The sequence below is a fragment of the Pinus tabuliformis genome, chromosome 1_2, assembly GCF_031772625.1.
Source record: "Pinus tabuliformis cultivar Carrire ecotype Pingquan chromosome 1_2, CPIR1, whole genome shotgun sequence".
Classification (NCBI taxonomy): domain Eukaryota; kingdom Viridiplantae; phylum Streptophyta; class Pinopsida; order Pinales; family Pinaceae; genus Pinus; species Pinus tabuliformis.
In genome coordinates, this window is record NC_142298.1 from 45,731,703 (window position 1) to 45,752,570 (window position 20,868).

Genomic DNA, 20,868 nt, shown 5'->3' on the forward strand with positions numbered 1-20,868 from the left:
TCTGGAAATAATTTCACTGGAGTTTCACTGATAAATCTGAAGCATTAAAACACATTGGCATGAAATTCGTTTTTCTGGGTTTGTCTTGAGTTTCTGGGCTACAATTTTGCTGATTGGTTCGCTGCCTTTTTTTTGGGTTCACTATGCAATTTCGTTTTTTTTTTTAAAAACCCCTCTCACTGCCACCAAACCCTGTGATTTCTCACCCTCTGGCATCAAATTCGTTGGTTCCATTCTGCTTGCTTTTGAGTGTTCATTCCCTCACCTGCTCTCATCTATCCGCAACATTCTTCATTCCATCACCCGCTCAGATTTGCAGCCATTCCTCGCTTTCCTCATCCACTGCCCTCATCTGGTTCCCCATCGCTCTACCCTTCACCTGCACGCAGTGTTCTCCAGCCCTCAAATTTGCGTCCAGCTCCTTGCCATCAACCTGCAGTTGTTTGCATACCCTGCTGTTCGTATCCATCGCCCCTCATCCCTTTCGTTGCCATAGCTGCAAACAATTGCTGCACTTTCAAACTCCTTCGCCCATCTTTCGGATCCCTTCCTGCGGCTTCGTCTAGATCTTTTCAACCACCTGCCACTGCCTCCTCCAAACCCTGCGATTCCCTTCTTCTGCGACCCGTCCGTCCTGTCCTCCTCGCTGTCCACGCTTGCTCTCTTTTGCCGTCTCCCTCTCCCTTACGCGTCAAGCTTCCATCACACTGCCCGCAAACCTCCGCCGTCACTGCTTTCTCTGTTGCCGGACCTGCATTCGCACAACAAGGAACATTAGATATATTTTTGTATGAGTTAGTTTAACATTTTGATTTTTTTAATTTTAGCTTAGGCTTTAACTCTTCACGATTTAGGTTCGATGTTATTTTTATTTTTTCATTAAGGTTTTCGGTTAGTTTTTTTTCTTTTGTTTATATAATTCGATTTTTGTTTTTAAGCTTTCCTTAGATTCATTTCTTTTCTTTTTTTTTTAATTATTATTTGATCTTTTATCTTGACTTTTTTATTTTTTTATTATTTGATTTTTTTTTTTTCACTTTTTCACTTTTTTATTTTTGACTTGTGATTTTAATTTCTTTTTTAGTTTTGTTTTTCATAAAAAAAATTCATTTAGAAAATCATAAAAATTCTAAAAATTCTAAAAAATCCTATAAGTTAAAAATCTAAAAGATTTAAAAAACATTTAAAAAATCTAAAAATTTTAAATTCTTAGTGACGTGAGAATTAAGAATGAAATAAATTAAGGGATTTGTGCTTAAACATTAAATTTTTTTAATGTGGCCTGTGGCCCATTAAAAATTCGATTTATTAACCCGTTGATTTGTTTTACTTCTTTATTTTTCACATTAAAGCAATTGCCTAAGGAATAATTGAAACGCAAATTTAAATTTCCTTGGTGTTATTTGGTGATTAAATTAATTTTTCATGATTTTTCTATGGTCAAGGTGCGATAAATGTTTTAAATCATATTGGCTATAGGAGAAAGTTAAATGTTCTAGATCTGAATTCCTAACGAAAATCATTTTAAATCTGGAATCTCTTGCATGTTAAAGTTTTGAGCAGTTTACATTTAATCATTCATGATTGTCTTTATTCGTCACATTTGTAAATTGTTCTGGATAACTTGTTATTATTTAGTCTATGGTTAATTCAATTAAAGGCACTGGTCTGTAGTCATTTTTATCTTATGATCGTGTCTTATTTTAATCTATCTATCTCATTTGACCGAGACTCACTTTAGATTCATCAAGTTATCCATCATTAAAATCTCCTAGAGCCTGTGTTTCACAGGCTATCCTCATCCATTTACCTTAGGGACTTACCCCCCTTGACTTGTCTAGGAGAGAGTCTAAATGGAGTAAGGATTAAGAGTGACAACAGTAAGGATTAAGAGTGACAACCCTTACTCTGAGCATTGTCGCGGTGCCTAGACTCTTTGTTGCAACAACATTTTTTGGCGCCGTTGCCGGGGACCAATTTATTGGGCCTTGGCTCTACGACATTCATATTTCATCTTTCTATTATTCATTTTAGCCGGCAACACCAACATTTTTTGGCGCCGTTGTCGGGGATATTTTATTCTCGGCGTTTCAACGACATTTCCTCATCATTCTTCTCATTTCTCATCTTTGCATTTGAGCCGACAACGATAACATTTTTTGGCGCCATTGCCGGGGATAAAGTTTTTCTGTCCTTGGTCCTCACGACATTTTTTCTAATCATCTAATCTTTCATCATTTTTTATCCCATCAGCGCGACATTTCCTGGTGTCATTTGATCTTTTCATCGCCTTATCTTTCGTCATCTCATTAATCGTTTTATCTGCACTTTTAGCACCTGGACATTTCGGTTCGTTTCTTGTTTGGGTGGCGACTCCACTTATTCATCCATTATTTCTCAAACAAGAAACCCTCCCTTATATCCAGTTGTTTGCCTTTTGGATCTTAGAGCTAGATTCATGTTCAAGTGGCAACTCCACTTCTTTCATTTCTTACAAGAATTTCTACTAGAAGCTCGCTTCTTGTGGATCTCTTGATTTTCTTAAGCAGGGGTCTCTCTCTAGCATCCATTTGGTCCCTCATCTCTTCAAGCAAGTCATCCTGGATGATTTGTTTACCCGTGTCATTTTACTGATTTCCTCCATGATATGCCAGAAGAGGCTATTCATAAATTACCTTTGTTCTCAGGTGGTGATTCAGCTGCTGCTAGGAAGCATCTATCCAGAGTTACTCGTACGATAATCAGATATTGTAGTTCTTCCCAATATAAACATGAAGATGTCAAGATGCGTCTATTTGCCTTTTCTTTAGAGGGTGATGCTTTGAATTGGTTTCATAATTGTCCTGAAGATTCTTTTGCTTCTTTACAAGACATCATCAATGCTTTTGAAGATAGATATGGAGATCAAGGTGGTTCGCCTTGTGCCCCTAATACTATGCAACAGAATGAAAGTGATCTTGTAAAGGATCCAACTGTCAATGAAAGATTTCAAGACAATTCTCCATATCAAAATGTGCCATCCACTTGTACCATTGCAAGACGAATCCATGATAGTGGAAAAGCAGGAACAAGTTATCAAATCAGTGTCGACAATGAAAGGGAGAATGATAAGCATCTTATAGAAGAACTAAAGCAGTTGGTTAAAGACATGCAGTTCAGTCAAACACAACTGGTAAAAAATATGGAGCTTAATCAAGAAAAATTTATAACTGATTACGTCAAGGATATGAGAAATTTGTACACTCAACTGGAAAAATGTGATGAGGAGATGGAAATCATGAAAATTAAACACTTCGATCACATAGCCACCGTAGTAGAAAAGTGTGCTCAGAATATGGAGGCTATGAGGACCGACATGCAGAGTCAGCATGCTAAGGAAATGGAAACCATGAAAGCTAATCATGACAGAGAAATGAGCTCTATGCAAAATTGTTTGATGACCATAAAAGCAGATAATGACAAAGTAATAAAAGATATGGAAGCTGGTCAGATATGTCTTCAAAATAAGTTATTGACCATGGAGGAAAACCATGCCAAGGAATTCAATGCTATGAAGGTTGAACACTCTAACCAGATGGATGCCATAACAATACAGGTACAAAAATTTCAGCATCAGTCAGAGGATGAAAGAAACAAGGAAACGTCAACAGATCATAAGCCTCCTTGTCTGTTGCAGCAAGCTCCATCTTATTATGAGGAGGTCATTTGTTCCATTGAAAAGTGGCTAATTGAAGGTGACCCGGATAAAATGGAAATTAATAAAAATCAGATGCAGAATGAAGAAAGACATGTCATGCATATCTTACATAATTCATTTGAGAGTTTTGAAGTAGAATATTCCACATCATCAGTGATACAGCCTGCCACAAAGAAAAGACGCAAGAGAAAGAGAATGAGAAAGCAGTTTGATGCATCTGATGGCTGCGAGCAGCTTGATTTTCGGATAGGAAAAAGTCCTACCGTGTGCAGGATTGGACATGGCACATCTGAGAAACAACCAACAGATTTACCTGAAAGCAGGCAAATGCTCAGTATGCACTATATTGAAAACATCTGATGCCATGGGGCATCTTTGTATTGTATTTTTAACCTTATACCTTGTTATTTCAGTATTTCATTTTGTAGTTAGATTTGTGTTTTTCATGTTATTAGATATTTAATAAATGAAGAGTTTATATCTATCCCATGCTTAACGTTATATGATGATTTTTGGATGGACGCTACTTATGTTATGTTGTGTGTTGCGTGGATGCAGATTCTGGATTCTCACATTCCTCCGGTGCAGCAACGTGTCCCCAAGTAGAGCCAGATGTTGACCACTACGTGTCAACGACCCATAGCAGTACACCTCCTTTTTTCGCAAAAGGGATAGTGCCTGATCGATGTGTCCGTGCTGTCCAACTATCATCATCAGCCTGACCAAGATGCTATAATGTAAATCCATTCTGCATGTCTATGATGTAAATAATCTCAGCAAATCCGTGTCGTATGTAATTGCCTAGGTAAACCTATTTTTCTGGTGACGATTTACATTCTGGAAGGTTTTTTGTCTCACCAATCCATTCTCGGATGGTCGGCAGAGTTTTCCTTCAGTCTTACCCCAAAGCTGGAATGAATTTTGTCACTGGGATCTTAGGCGAGTCCTAGTGTTCGAGATCAAGTCTATGTAAAAGTGATTTGGGAATAATCCTAACTATTTGGTCAGGTTATTTTATTGCAAATTGCTTGGTCTGCTTGATTATATTTGTGTCGCAGAAATGGGTAGTCTGTGAGGGTCTTTTTACAAATGGGTTTTCCCCATTGAAATGTGAAAAATATGAAAATCATGATGTAAAGTGTCTTGAGGGTTGGAAAAATAATTTATCCCCTCATAGGTTAATTAATTAAACTTTTTTGCCAAAAATTAATTAAAATCCTAAGCCAAAAATTTAATTAGTTTTAGGTCCTAGGTAAATTTAAATTCTCCGAAGGCAAAATTCGTTGGTCTTTAAAAATCAAAATTTTACTAAATTTTAAGCCTTTGGTGCCTGGGGGTTAAGTCAAAATCAAAATTTTGAGGAAATTAACTCAAAACTTTTATTTTTGAGTTAATTAAAATGCATTTAATTGAAAAGTTCAAATTTCCTCAAGAATTTAAAATTTCGACGGATGAGATTAAAAGAAATTTTGATCCTCATCAACGGTTGAGATTGCTTTGACGAGGATCGCTCGGACTAGCCCTTGGAGGATTTATCTTTAAATTGGAGGTCATTTTTAGTCAATTCATCCGACCTTTGAGTCGTTTGCTAAGCGAAAAGCTCTCGTGTAAATTTTTATTCGGATAATAAAGAAAGACTTTGGAGTTAATTTTTGCCGGTGTTACTCTTCATGGAAGTACTGTAAGATGTATCGTTTTTCATGTGTAATTGTTTTTTGCCATTGATAATAGCTTCTGAAGAGTGATTTGAGTACAGGTATCTTGCTCAGTCGCTGGGGTTTAAGTGATGGTTTAAATTTGAAGGTAATAGCAGATATCTCTATTTATTTGAATTTTATTATCATTTTCTCGTTTTATTTTGATGGCTGGATTGAGTTTTGCAGGAAAAGTTCGGAAAAGTTTTCAGTTGGACAAGCCAACCTCCGATCCGTGTTTTCTGAAGAGACCAGCTTAATTTGATCCCGGGCTTATCATAAGATTTTTATTGGTGATGCATGAAGGGTTTTGAGTTCAACAGCTTCTTTAAACTTTAAAAATTTAAACTTTTTATGTGTGAAATTGATGAATCTGGCTGTTAAGAGCCTTAGATTATTAGATCTGGGAGCGGAGTTGGAATCACACTCCCTAGATCTGAGAGCGGAGTTGGACTCACACTCCCTAGATTTGATAGATTTGTCATTCATGTTCATAGATCTGGAATTATTTTCGGTTTTCTGACTTGGTTTTTCTGGGTTTTAGTTTTTATCATTGTATATATCGTTTGGGTGTTTTCTTGTTGTCGTGCAACTACAGATCTGAAGAAGAAAACTGTGTAGAGTCCAGATCTAGGATTTGAAGGGTAAGATCTGGATTTCTGGGGTTCATCAACATCATTTTGCAGGGATTTTATTTAAAATAATTTTGCAGTCAAGGGTTTTAATTTTTCTTTTTAAATCTGGAAATAATTTCATAGGGTTTCATTGATAAATCTGAAGCATTAAAACACATTGGCGTGAAAGTCGTTTTTCTGGGCTACTGTTTTGCTGATTGGTTCACTGCCTTTTTTTTTGGGTTCACTGTGCAATTTCAATTTTTTTAAAACCCCTCTCGCTGCCACCAAACCTTGCGATTTCTCACCCTCTAGCATCAAATTCGTTGGTGCCATTCTGCCTGCAATCCAAGTGTTCATTCCCTCACCTGCTCTCATCTGTCCGCAGCATTCTTCATTCCCTCACCCGCTCAGATTCGCAGCCATTCCTCGCTTTCCTCATCCGCTGCCCTCATCTGGCTCCCCATCGCTCTATCCTTCACCTGCACACAGTCTTCTCTAGCCCTCAAATCTGCGTCCAGCTCCTTGCCATCGACCTGCAGTTGTTTGCATACCCTATTGTCTGTATCCATTGCCCCTCATCCCTTCCGCTGCCATACCTGCAAACAATCGCTGCACTTTCAAACTCCTTTGCCCATCGCTCAGATCCCTTCCTGCAGCTCCATCCAGCTCTTTCCGACCACCTGCAGTTGCCTCCTCCAAACCCTGCGATTTCCCTTCTTCTTCGACCTGTCCATCATGTCCTCCTCGATGTCCACGCTCACTCTCTTTTGTCGTCTCCCTCTCCCTTATGCGTCAAGCTTCCATCACACTACACGCAAACCTTCATCATCACTGCTTTCTCTACCGACAGACCTGCATTCGCACAACAAGGAACATTCGATATATTTTTGTACGAGTTAGTTTAACATTTTGATTTTTTATTTATTTTAGTTTAGGCTTTAACTCTTCACGATTTGGGTTCGATTTTATTTTTATTTTTTCATTAAGGTTTTTTGTTAGTTTTTTTTCTTTTGTTTATATAATTCGATTTCTTTTTTTTTTTAAGCTTTACTTAGATTCAATTCTTTCCTTTTTTTTAATTATTATTCGATCTTTTGTGTTGACTTTTTTTATTTTTTTATTTATTTTTTTCACTTTTTAATTTTTGACTTATGATTTTAATTTTTTTTAGTTTTGTTTTTCATAAAAAAAAATTCATTTAGAAAATCATAAAAATTCTAAAAAATCCTAAAAATTAAAAAAACTAAAAGATTTAAAAAACATTTAAAAAATCTAAAAATTTTAAATTCTTGTTGACGTGAGAATTAATAATGAAATAAATTAAGGGATTTGTGCATAAACATTAAATTTTTTTAATGTGGCCCGTGGCCCATTAAAAATTCGTTTTATTAATTCGTTGATTTGTTTTACTTCTTTATTTTTCACATTAAAGCAATTGCCTAAGGAACAATTAAAATGCAAATTTAAATTTCCTTGGTGTTATTTGGTGATTAAATTATTTTTTCATGGTTTTTCTATGGTCAAAGTGCGATAAATGTTTTAAATCATATTGGCTATAGGAGAAAGTTAAATGTTCTAGATCTGAATTCCTAATGAAAATCATTTTAAATCTGGAATCTCTTGCATGTTAAAGTTTTGAGCAGTTTACATTTAATCATCAATGATTGTCCTTATTCGTCACATTTGTAATTGTTCCGAATAACTTGTTATTATTTAGTCTATGGTTAATTCAAATTAAAGGCACTGGTCTGTAGTCATTTTTATCTTATGATCGTGTCTTATTTTAATTTATCTATTTCATTTGACTGGGACTTGCTTTATATTCATCAAGTTGTCCATCATTAAAATCTCCTAGAGATCGTGTTTCACAGGCTATCCTCATCCATTTACCTTAGGGACTACCCCCCCTTGACTTGTCTAGGAGAGAGTCTAAATGAAGTGAGTAAGAATTAAGAGTAACATTCCTTACTCTGAGCGTTGTTGCGGTGCCTAGACACTTTGTGCGACAAGAGTCAGCATTTGGCTAAACCCTTTTTGGGTTTTGGTAGGTTATTTGTGGGGAGACCAGGTTTAATTCCCTGGAATATTCTGAGCACCCGAGGAGGACCTAGCAACCATTTCTTGCAGCCATCAGTGTAGTTTCTGGTTTCAACGCAGAGCATTTGTCTGGACAATTTCATTGTGGCTGAGCAGTTGATTTCATCACCTGGGTCTTGTTTGCTTGCCTTGGGCAAGCCCAGGTGCATACATTCCGATCTCATATTGTACCCCCCTATTTATCGTAATAAAATGGCTCAGTTTTGCGCAAATTTTGGTGTCTTTCTGGGTGTTTAACATTGTGTGTGTTTTGCTATGCATGCTTTGTTTATCGTTGTTAATTTTCCTTAGGGATACTATAGGTGTCCCGTTCTAAGTGGCTGAACAAAGTATGGTGGCTAGTATTATATCAAACTAGGGAACCTAATCCATGAGTAAAGTTAAGTAGGGTTGATGATATGATGGCCAGTCAAGAGTTGTTAATCTAGGTTGCTGTCAAAGACTCATCAGGGCAGAGAAATTGATGAGACCTAATGCACCAAGCAGAGGTGCTGATCTAATTTAGTTTGTCCATTGGTAGAAGCACAGGCCTATGCATAAAGACAATGAGTTGACAATAATATCAGAGTGATGACTCCAACATGACAGACACATTGTGACAACATCCTTTTGATGGTGATATAATGATGGTGAGACATTGCATACATGACAATGATGATTGTGCATAGGACAATGAGCCTATGACAATTGCTTGACAAAGGAGTAGAGTCAGTGAAGTATCGCAACAATGAAAGAACATACAACTAGGGCAACAACATCAGTGAGTGGTAGTAGCAGTGTGTATCAGTGTGCACCAGTTGCATCGACGGGGAGCAAAGGCAGCATTGAGCAACAACGGTAGTGATAGAAACAACAGTGATGGTTGGTGGCAGTGTGCAGTAGCAGTGGTTAGTGATAGTGGCAGCAGTGGCAACAGTATGGTGGTAGTGAAAGGTGCATAAGTGACATTGGTTGGATGTTGTACTAGAGGTTGAAGACTCCAACAGATCTTGTTTGCAAACATCTTCAGACATTGGAAGCATTAGCTTCTCTAGGGAGTCTTGCGCTTCCTTCCAGATTCTTCTGGTAAATTGTTGTATGTACATCATACATAACTGAGCTTTTTGATAAGCCAACGTTGTGTACTGTTTACTAGATGTGGTGATGTCAAAGTTTATAATAATACTCTGAATATTTTAAGTAAAGATTAACTAACCAATTGAAAAGGAGAGAAACACTGATTCACCCCCTCTTAGTATTTCCAACAAAAAATAAAGGTCAAAAGGTAACAATTATGTGAAAACCAAATTTCATTATGATAGATTATAACCAACACTTTGATTTCCAATGAGACTTTTAAGAACCTATTACAAGTAGATTGTAGTACAATTCTATAGTTGCTTTTACATGTTGCTCGTACTATTGTCTATGTTTCTCTATTTTTCATCAACTGCCCTTCCCTTCATTGTATCTGTTGTCGCGCGGATTGACACGACAACGCTCAGACCGGGGGCTGTCACTCTGATCCCCGATCCCTCCGTTTAAGCCTGTCTCCCGCGGCTAAGGGGGGTAGTCCCTGTGAGATGATGAGACCAACTGGCGACCAGTTGGTTGAGAGACACGAGATATGATATGAAAAGGACTCGATGGATTTGAAGATTTAATAGACCAGTGCCTTGTGGAGTTAATGCTTAAATGATTACTTTTTAAATGATAAAGAAACATGGACCATGAACAACAACCATCTATTATCAGCTAAATCACGTGACCAAAACGATATCCGGCAACTGAAAGCTTTAAAAGATAAATGCCTTAAAATACCACGAGAATTATAAACCATTAACCAGATATCAATTTCGCAACTCGGCTTGAAAAACTTAGATCCCAGCATGAAAGATATAACATGAAAATAACTGAAACTGACAAAATAGTTTTTCCACGAAAATTTTTTATGCTTTTCAATTTTTTTTTTTTTTATATATATATATTATTTTTATTTTATTTTTTAATATTATAAAAAAAAGAGAAAATTAAAAAATCCAAAAATTTAAAATAAAAATATCTATCCTAAAACAAAAATTAAAATCTTAAATCTAAAACTTTAAATAAAACTAAATCTAAACAATTTTTAAATAAAACTAATCAAAATTTCAATAAAAAAACAAATCTAACTCTAAAAGTTGAAATATGTATATGCATATAACCTAAAAAATAAAAAAATAAAATGAAATTTAATATCTAAAGCCAAATCGCATTTTTCCTTTTTGATTTTTTATAAAACTCAACCAAACTTAAAACTATAGAAAATATATACATAAACTTAAATCTAAAAAAAAAACTAATAAACAAAATCTAAAGTAAAATATAAATGAAACTATATGGAATTAAAATCTACACTAAAACATTACCCTAAACCTACGACTAACACATTTAATCTAAAGTAAATAAATGCAACCAGCCTGAAAACCCTACGGTAACGTAAATCAAACAAAACGAATGCGCAGTGATGACCATAGACTAAAATCGATTTGCCTGGGCATTACGATACCTCTCAGCAAAAAAAAAAACGATACATATTTGTTACCTGAGGCGCGTCTATACATATCACCATAAATCCCAAACGCAGCTATTCGAAAATGATGAAACGTTACCTGAATCGAAATGCACTAAACTCACGCCAGAACCCGTGAGAAATCTGCGTGGATGTTTGCTTGAAACGCAGGGGTTATTGTTTCTCTGCGTATGCATCTGAGGGATGCTTCAATGGCGTAATAGATGCGCAGCACAAGAAATCGATTTTACTGAAGACACAGAAATTACCGCATAAAGTCTCCTTGATGGCGGACTGGGATCATTTGAGAGTGTTGCGGGTTCCAGCAAAACAGACGGCGGCGATTTAAGGAGCTGAGCTTGACGGCTGGTAACGCATACAATGTATCTGGCCCGTAACTACAAATCGTGGACGGATTTTCACGCTGAGGAAGTGATGCTTTCATGTGCTGAGCCTATGTATCTATTTGCCACCGCTTTGAAGCCTCCAGCGACCAAAATCACCACTGATGAAAGCAACAAAAATTGGCTCAACAAAACACGATTTTCTTGGGCGTTTTCTGAGTGTGAAAGCAGCAAAGAAAATTTCGGTTTGGTGCACAGGGTTGCGTTTTGAAAGCTGCAACAATGGAGATGGCAGTAGACGGTATTCACGCGGAAAAAATGCCACTGTTGAACGCCCCTCTTTTTTTTTTTCTCTGTTGCCGGCAATGTTACCCTTGATGGCAGTCCTGCAAAAAACGACAAAACCCTAATCAAATCTGCATAAAGCAAAATCTAAAACCCTAGAACAGAAAAAAAATTTAAACCCTAAGACAGCTAATAAATTTACAGATTTTTGGCCCCTGAAATAGCCAGATTCAGCAAATAAGAGCAGAAATACTTTCAGAATATCAGAAATTTTGAACTTCACTGTGAACAGAAAGAAAAATCTCTCAATGTAAAACACGAAATAAAACTTAAAAGATTAACCCAGGGCACAATCAGCTGGGCTCTGCACAGAAAATGCTTGCGGGAGTTGGCTGGTTCAGCCGAGAACTTCCCCGAAACGCCCACAAAATTTCCTTCAAAAGATGTTTTCCAGCACATCTCAAGCAACCATCAGCAAAGAGAGAGAGAAAGCTGCTAGATCTCAGGAAATAATGGAGATACCTGCCATTATTTCAGAAACCCTAGCAGCCCTCAAACCCTAGCAGGTGAACAAGATACCTGTGCTCACACTATAAAAAAAACAAGCTATGATTAATGGCTGAAAACTGAAATATGCAGAAAATTAAAGATCTCACAGCAATCCCAGAGAGTAACACCAGCACGATTTGGACCCCAAAGTCTTTTTATTAACCAGAAAATCAGATTTACAAGAGAGCTTTTCAGTACAGACTCACAGATCAGATGATCTCAAATGACTCCCTAAGACCCTATATAAAGGAAATGATCCTAACGGCTAGTTCAAGTGATCCATGTAGAAATGATCTCGACCGTTGATGAGGATCAAGACATCTCTTGATCTCATCCGTCGATTTATTAACTTAAAATATTATTATTTTATTAGTTAGGGCTTTTGCTTGATTTTTTAATTTTTTATTATTTTTCATTATTTTATTATTTTTATTCATTTTTTAATTTTTTAATTCATTTTAAAATGGATCACTGAACTAAACCTTCGGAACATCACCTAGGACCTAGGACTTAGGACTCATGAGGGGATTTAAAACATTTCTCGACCCTCAGGACACATTACATCATGACTTTTACAAAATTACATCTTAAGGGACAAACCCATTTAATACAGACCCTCACAAAACACCCAGCTCTGCGACACAACGATAATCTAGCAGATCAACACACTAGGATTCTCCTAAAGTTCTAATGACAAAATCAATCCCGGCTTTGGGGTCAGGTTTGAAGGAAAACTCTGCCGATCCATGGATCGGTGAGACAAAAAACCTTCCGGGACATAGATTACCATCAGAAAGTTAGGTCCACCTAGGCAAATTACATACATGACTTCATGTCTGCTAAGATTATTTACAGTTAATACATGCAGACTGGGTTTACAATCAAAAAGATCAATCTACTGATGATGGCAGGATGGCACGGACATGCTGATCAGGTGCTGCTTCTTTCTGTCAAGAAAAACGGGGTGCACTGCATGGGTAGTTGACCAGTAGGGGTCAACATCTGGCTCTACTTGGGGACACGTTGCTGCTTGCAGGAATGTGAGAATCCAGAATCTGCATCCATACAACACAAAAATAAGTAGCGTCCATCCAAAAATCAGCATATACATTAAGCACAGAAAAGATAAAAGCTCTTCATTTATTGACTATCTAAAGCAGAAATAAAAATGCGGAAAAAACAAGGAGTAGGGTTAGAAATACGATACAAAAAATGCCCCATGGCATCAGATGTGTTCAATATAGTGTATACTGAGCATTTGCCTGCTTTCAGGCAAATCTGTGGGCTGCTTGTCGGATGTGCCATGTCCAATTTTGCATATGGTAGGACTTTTTCTTATCCGAAAATCAAGCTGCTCACGGCCGTCTGATGTATCAAATCTTTGTCTTATCTTCTTTCTCTTGCGCTTTTTCTTTCTGGCTGGTTGAATTACTGATGACCTGGTACTTTCTGTTTCAAAGCTATCAGATGAAGTATGTAAGATATGCGTGCTATGTCTTTCTTCATCTTGCATCTGATCTCTATCATTCTTAAGTCTGTCTGGATCACCCTCAATCAACCGTCTTTCAATCGAATCAACAACCTCCCAATAATAAGATGAATCTAGTTGCAGCAAATGAGAAGGCTCCTGATCTGTTGATGTTTGCTGGTTTCTCTCATCTTCCAATTGCTGAAACCTTTGAACTTGTATTCTAATGGCATCCATCTGACTAGAATGTTGAACCTTTATATCACTGATTTGTCTGGCATGGTGTTCTTGCATGTCTTTTATTACTTTAACATTCTTTTCCTTTATGTCCATCAAGCAATGCTGTATAAAATTTATTTCTTCTTTATGGTTCGCTTGCATGTCAGCCACTTGATTATTATGGTTGAACGTCATGATGGTCATTTCCTCATCCATGGTTAATAGCTTGTTTTGCATAGAGTCAATTTCCCTATCATGATCAGCTTTCATGGTCACCATATTTTCCTCTAAGATCGACAACCTGCTTTGCATGATTCTAATTTCTGTTTCATAATTAGTTCTTATGGCCTCAATTTCCTTAGCATGCTGGTTTTGCGTGACCTCAATCTCTCTATTACGTTTCTCCAGGTGAGTGCATAAAGTTTTCACATCATTGACATAATTAGTTTGATTGATTTCCATATTTCTTACCAGCATCATTAGATCTCGTATAATTTGCTTTTGCTCTTCTTTTTCATTGTCATTTGTCCCTGATTTTTCACTATCATGAACTTGATCTGCAATATTTTGGTGGATGACACATTTTGACATGAAGAATCGTCCTGGGATCTTTCAGCTGGACCTCCTATCAAATTACTTACGTTCTGTTGCACAATTTTGGAGGAAGAAGGCACGCTGTTTGGATAACCATATCTATCTTCAAAAGCATTGATAATATCAGCCAAAGAAGAGAAAGAATCCTTAGGAAAATTGTTAAACCAATTCAAAGCATCATCTTCTAAAGAAAGGACAAATAGACGCATTTTGATATCACCATGATGAAACTGAGGGGGTCTGCAATATATGATCATGAAGCGGATAAACAAGTCAATATGCCTTTTAGCAGCGATTAGATCACCATCTGAAAAAATAGGCAATTCAGGAAGGGCCTCCTCCGGAAAATCATGGAGACGGTGAGTAAAACGACATGGTTTAAACGAATAATCCATGATGAACAATAAGGGATGATAGAACTAGATCTTTGCTCAAGAAAATCAAAAGATGAAAGAAGTGGAGTCGCCACTTGAACAACAAATCTGATTCTAAGATCCGAGAAGCAATCAACAAACAGATATGCGGTAGGCTTCTTGTCTGGGAAAAATGAGAAAAATGGAGTCGCCACCCAAACAAGAAACAAAACCGAAGAGATGCTGCTGATATATGATGAAAAGATGCCAAAATATTGAATCTGCCAGCTCAACCGAGAGATGAGAAAGATGAGAAGATGAATGATTGAAAGTCGTTGAAACACCAAGGACAGAAAAACTCTGTCCCCGGCAACGGCGCCAAAAAATGTTGTCGCGCGGATTGACACGACAACGCTCAGACCGGGGGCTGTCACTCTGATCCCCGATCCCTCCGTTTAAGCCTGTCTCCCGCGGCTAAGGGGGGTAGTCCCTGTGAGATGATGAGACCAACTGGCGACCAGTTGGTTGAGAGACACGAGATATGATATGAAAAGGACTCGATGGATTTGAAGATTTAATAGACCAGTGCCTTGTGGAGTTAATGCTTAAATGATTACTTTTAAATGATAAAGAAACATGGACCATGAACAGCAACCATCTATTATCAGCTAAATCACGTGACCAAAACGATATCCGGCAACTGAAAGCTTTAAAAGATAAATGCCTTAAAATACCACGAGAATTATAAACCATTAACCAGATATCAATTTCGCAACTCGGCTTGAAAAACTTAGATCCCAGCATGAAAGATATAACATGAAAATAACTGAAACTGACAAAATAGTTTTTCCACGAAAATTTTTTATGCTTTTCAATTTTTTTTTATTTTTTTATATATATATTATTTATTTTTTATTTTTTAATATTATAAAAAAAAGAGAAAATTAAAAAATCCAAAAATTTAAAATAAAAATATCTATCCTAAAACAAAAATTAAAATCTTAAATCTAAAACTTTAAATAAAACTAAATCTAAACAATTTTTAAATAAAACTAATCAAAATTTCAATAAAAAAACAAATCTAACTCTAAAAGTTGAAATATGTATATGCATATAACCTAAAAAATAAAAAAATAAAATGAAATTTAATATCTAAAGCCAAATCGCATTTTTCCTTTTTGATTTTTTATAAAACTCAACCAAACTTAAAACTATAGAAAATATATACATAAACTTAAATCTAAAAAAAAAACTAATAAACAAAATCTAAAGTAAAATATAAATGAAACTATATGGAATTAAAATCTACACTAAAACATTACCCTAAACCTACGACTAACACATTTAATCTAAAGTAAATAAATGCAACCAGCCTGAAAACCCTACGGTAACGTAAATCAAACAAAACGAATGCGCAGTGATGACCATAGACTAAAATCGATTTGCCTGGGCATTACGATACCTCTCAGCAAAAAAAAAAACGATACATATTTGTTACCTGAGGCGCGTCTATACATATCACCATAAATCCCAAACGCAGCTATTCGAAAATGATGAAACGTTACCTGAATCGAAATGCACTGAACTCACGCCAGAACCCGTGAGAAATCTGCGTGGATGTTTGCTTGAAACGCAGGGGTTATTGTTTCTCTGCGTATGCATCTGAGGGATGCTTCAATGGCGTAATAGATGCGCAGCACAAGAAATCGATTTTACTGAAGACACAGAAATTACCGCATAAAGTCTCCTTGATGGCGCACTGGGATCATTTGAGAGTGTTGCGGGTTCCAGCAAAACAGACGGCGGCGATTTAAGGAGCTGAGCTTGACGGCTGGTAACGCATACAATGTATCTGGCCCGTAACTACAAATCGTGGACGGATTTTCACGCTGAGGAAGTGATGCTTTCATGTGCTGAGCCTATGTATCTATTTGCCACCGCTTTGAAGCCTCCAGCGACCAAAATCACCACTGATGAAAGCAACAAAAATTGGCTCAACAAAACACGATTTTCTTGGGCGTTTTCTGAGTGTGAAAGCAGCAAAAAAATTTCGGTTTGGTGCACAGGATTGCGTTTTGAAAGCTGCAACAATGGAGATGGCAGTAGACGGTATTCACGCGGAAAAAATGCCACTGTTGAACGCCCCTCTTTTTTTTTTTTCTGTTGCCGGCAATGTTACCCTTGATGGCAGTCCTGCAAAAAACGACAAAACCCTAATCAAAACTGCATAAAACAAACATTTAAAACCCTAGATCAGAAAAATTAAAACCCTAAGACAGTTAATAAATTTACAGATTTTTGGCCCCTGACATAGCCAGATTCAGCAAATAAGAGCAGAAATACTTTCAGAATATCAGAAATTTTGAACTTCACTGTGAACAGAAAGAAAAATCTCTCAATGTAAAACACGAAATAAAACTTAAAAGATTAACCCAGGGCACAATCAGCTGGGCTCTGCACAGAAAATGCTTGCGGGAGTTGGCTGGTTCAGCCGAGAACTTCCCCGAAACGCCCACAAAATTTCCTTCAAAAGATGTTTTCCTGCACATCTCAAGCAACCATCAGCAAAGAGAGAGAGAAAGCTGCTAGATCTCAGGAAATAATGGAGATACCTGCCATTATTTCAGAAACCCTAGCAGCCCTCAAACCCTAGCAGGTGAACAAGATACCTGTGCTCACACTATAAAAAAAACAAGCTATGATTAATGGCTGAAAACTGAAATATGCAGAAAATTAAAGATCTCACAGCAATCCCAGAGAGTACACACCAGCACGATTTGGACCCCAAAGTCTTTTTATTAACCAGAAAATCAGATTTACAAGAGAGCTTTTCAGTACAGACTCACAGATCAGATGATCTCAAATGACTCCCTAAGACCCTATATAAAGGAAATGATCCTAACGGCTAGTTCAAGTGATCCATGTAGAAATGATCTCGACCGTTGATGAGGATCAAGACATCTCTTGATCTCATCCGTCGATTTATTAACTTAAAATATTATTATTTTATTAGTTAGGGCTTTTGCTTGATTTTTTAATTTTTTATTATTTTTCATTATTTTATTATTTTTATTCATTTTTTAATTTTTTAATTCATTTTAAAATGGATCACTGAACTAAACCTTCGGAAACATCACCTAGGACCTAGGACTTAGGACTCATGAGGGGATTTAAAACATTTCTCGACCCTCAGGACACATTACATCATGACTTTTACAAAATTACATCTTAAGGGACAAACCCATTTAATACAGACCCTCACAAAACACCCAGCTCTGCGACACAACGATAATCTAGCAGATCAACACACTAGGATTCTCCTAAAGTTCTAATGACAAAATCAATCCCGGCTTTGGGGTCAGGTTTGAAGGAAAACTCTGCCGATCCATGGATCGGTGAGACAAAAAACCTTCCGGGACATAGATTACCATCAGAAAGTTAGGTCCACCTAGGCAAATTACATACATGACTTCATGTCTGCTAAGATTATTTACAGTTAATACATGCAGACTGGGTTTACAATCAAAAAGATCAATCTACTGATGATGGCAGGATGGCACGGACATGCTGATCAGGTGCTGCTTCTTTCTGTCAAGAAAAACGGGGTGCACTGCATGGGTAGTTGACCAGTAGGGGTCAACATCTGGCTCTACTTGGGGACACGTTGCTGCTTGCAGGAATGTGAGAATCCAGAATCTGCATCCATACAACACAAAAATAAGTAGCGTCCATCCAAAAATCAGCATATACATTAAGCACAGAAAAGATAAAAGCTCTTCATTTATTGACTATCTAAAGCAGAAATAAAAATGCGGAAAAAACAAGGAGTAGGGTTAGAAATACGATACAAAAAATGCCCCATGGCATCAGATGTGTTCAATATAGTGTATACTGAGCATTTGCCTGCTTTCAGGCAAATCTGTGGGCTGCTTGTCGGATGTGCCATGTCCAATTTTGCATATGGTAGGACTTTTTCTTATCCGAAAATCAAGCTGCTCACGGCCGTCTGATGTATCAAATCTTTGTCTTATCTTCTTTCTCTTGCGCTTTTTCTTTCTGGCTGGTTGAATTACTGATGACCTGGTACTTTCTGTTTCAAAGCTATCAGATGAAGTATGTAAGATATGCGTGCTATGTCTTTCTTCATCTTGCATCTGATCTCTATCATTCTTAAGTCTGTCTGGATCACCCTCAATCAACCGTCTTTCAATCGAATCAACAACCTCCCAATAATAAGATGAATCTAGTTGCAGCAAATGAGAAGGCTCCTGATCTGTTGATGTTTGCTGGTTTCTCTCATCTTCCAATTGCTGAAACCTTTGAACTTGTATTCTAATGGCATCCATCTGACTAGAATGTTGAACCTTTATATCACTGATTTGTCTGGCATGGTGTTCTTGCATGTCTTTTATTACTTTAACATTCTTTTCCTTTATGTCCATCAAGCAATGCTGTATAAAATTTATTTCTTCTTTATGGTTCGCTTGCATGTCAGCCACTTGATTATTATGGTTGAACGTCATGATGGTCATTTCCTCATCCATGGTTAATAGCTTGTTTTGCATAGAGTCAATTTCCCTATCATGATCAGCTTTCATGGTCACCATATTTTCCTCTAAGATCGACAACCTGCTTTGCATGATTCTAATTTCTGTTTCATAATTAGTTTTTATGGCCTCAATTTCCTTAGCATGCTTTTTGCGTGACCTCAATCTCTCTATTACGTTTCTCCAGGTGAGTGCATAAAGTTTTCACATCATTGACATAATTAGTTTGATTGATTTCCATATTTCTTACCAGCATCATTAGATCTCGTATAATTTGCTTTTGCTCTTCTTTTTCATTGTCATTTGTCCCTGATTTTTCACTATCATGAACTTGATCTGCAATATTTTTGGTGGATGACACATTTTGACATGAAGAATCGTCCTGGGATCTTTCAGCTGGACCTCCTATCAAATTACTTACGTTCTGTTGCACAATTTTGGAGGAAGAAGGCACGCTGTTTGGATAACCATATCTATCTTCAAAAGCATTGATAATATCAGCCAAAGAAGAGAAAGAATCCTTAGGAAAATTGTTAAACCAATTCAAAGCATCATCTTCTAAAGAAAGGACAAATAGACGCATTTTGATATCACCATGATGAAACTGAGGGGTCTGCAATATATGATCATGAAGCGGATAAACAAGTCAATATGCCTTTTAGCAGCGATTGGATCACCATCTGAAAAAATAGGCAATTCAGGAAGGGCCTCCTCCGGAAAATCATGGAGACGGTGAGTAAAACGACATGGTTTAAACGAATAATCCATGATGAACAATAAGGGATGATAGAACTAGATCTTTGCTCAAGAAAATCAAAAGATGAAAGAAGTGGAGTCGCCACTTGAACAACAAATCTGATTCTAAGATCCGAGAAGCAATCAACAAACAGATATGCGGTAGGCTTCTTGTCTGGGAAAATGAGAAAAATGGAGTCGCCACCCAAACAAGAAACAAAACCGAAGAGATGCTGCTGATATATGATGAAAAGATGCCAAAATATTGAATCTGCCAGCTCAACCGAGAGATGAGAAAGATGAGAAGATGAATGATTGAAAGTCGTTGAAACACCAAGGACAGAAAAACTCTGTCCCCGGCAACGGCGCCAAAAAATGTTGTCGCGCGGATTGACACGACAACGCTCAGACCGGGGGCTGTCACTCTGATCCCCGATCCTCCGTTTAAGCCTGTCTCCCGCGGCTAAGGGGGTAGTCCCTGTGAGATGATGAGACCAACTGGCGACCAGTTGGTTGAGAGACACGAGATATGATATGAAAAGGACTCGATGGATTTGAAGATTTAATAGACCAGTGCCTTGTGGAGTTAATGCTTAAATGATTACTTTTTAAATGATAAAGAAACATGGACCATGAACAGCAACCATCTATTATCAGCTAAATCACGTGACCAAAACGATATCCGGCAACTGAAAGCTTTAAAAGATAAATGCCTTAAAATACCACGAGAATTATAAACCATTAACCAGATATCAATTTCGCAACTCGCTTGAAAAACTTAGATCCCAGCATGAAAGATATAACATGAAAATAACTGAAACTGACAAAATAGTTTTTCCACGAAAATTTTTTATGCTTTTCAATTTTTTTTTATTTTTTTTATATATATATTATTTATTTTTTATTTTTTAATATTATAAAAAAAAGAGAAAATTAAAAAATCCAAAAATTTAAAATAAAAATATCTATCCTAAAACAAAAATTAAAATCTTAAATCTTAAACTTTAAAAAAAACTAAATCTAAACAATTATTAAATAAAACTAATCAAAATTTCAATAAAAAAACAAATCTAACTCTAAAGTTGAAATATGTATATGCATAATAACCTAAAAAATAAAAAAATAAAATGAAATTTAAT

General features: G+C 36.7%; 2 protein-coding genes across 2 annotated transcripts in view; one reads left to right on the forward strand and one right to left on the reverse strand.

Annotated features, from left to right (window-relative positions):
* Positions 1-20,868, forward strand: part of LOC149204349 (uncharacterized) — a 525,276-nt gene that overhangs the window by 39,359 nt on the left and 465,049 nt on the right. The gene's annotated exons all lie outside the window — the stretch shown is intronic.
* Positions 573-20,868, reverse strand: part of LOC149204350 (uncharacterized) — a 28,538-nt gene continuing 8,242 nt past the window's right edge. The window contains exons 4-5 of the mRNA XM_089395850.1: positions 6,605-6,734; positions 573-751 (exon numbers count right to left, since the gene is read on the reverse strand). Of these exons, the coding sequence (XP_089251976.1) occupies positions 573-751; positions 6,605-6,734 (309 nt within the window). The remainder of the gene's footprint in view (positions 752-6,604; positions 6,735-20,868) is intronic.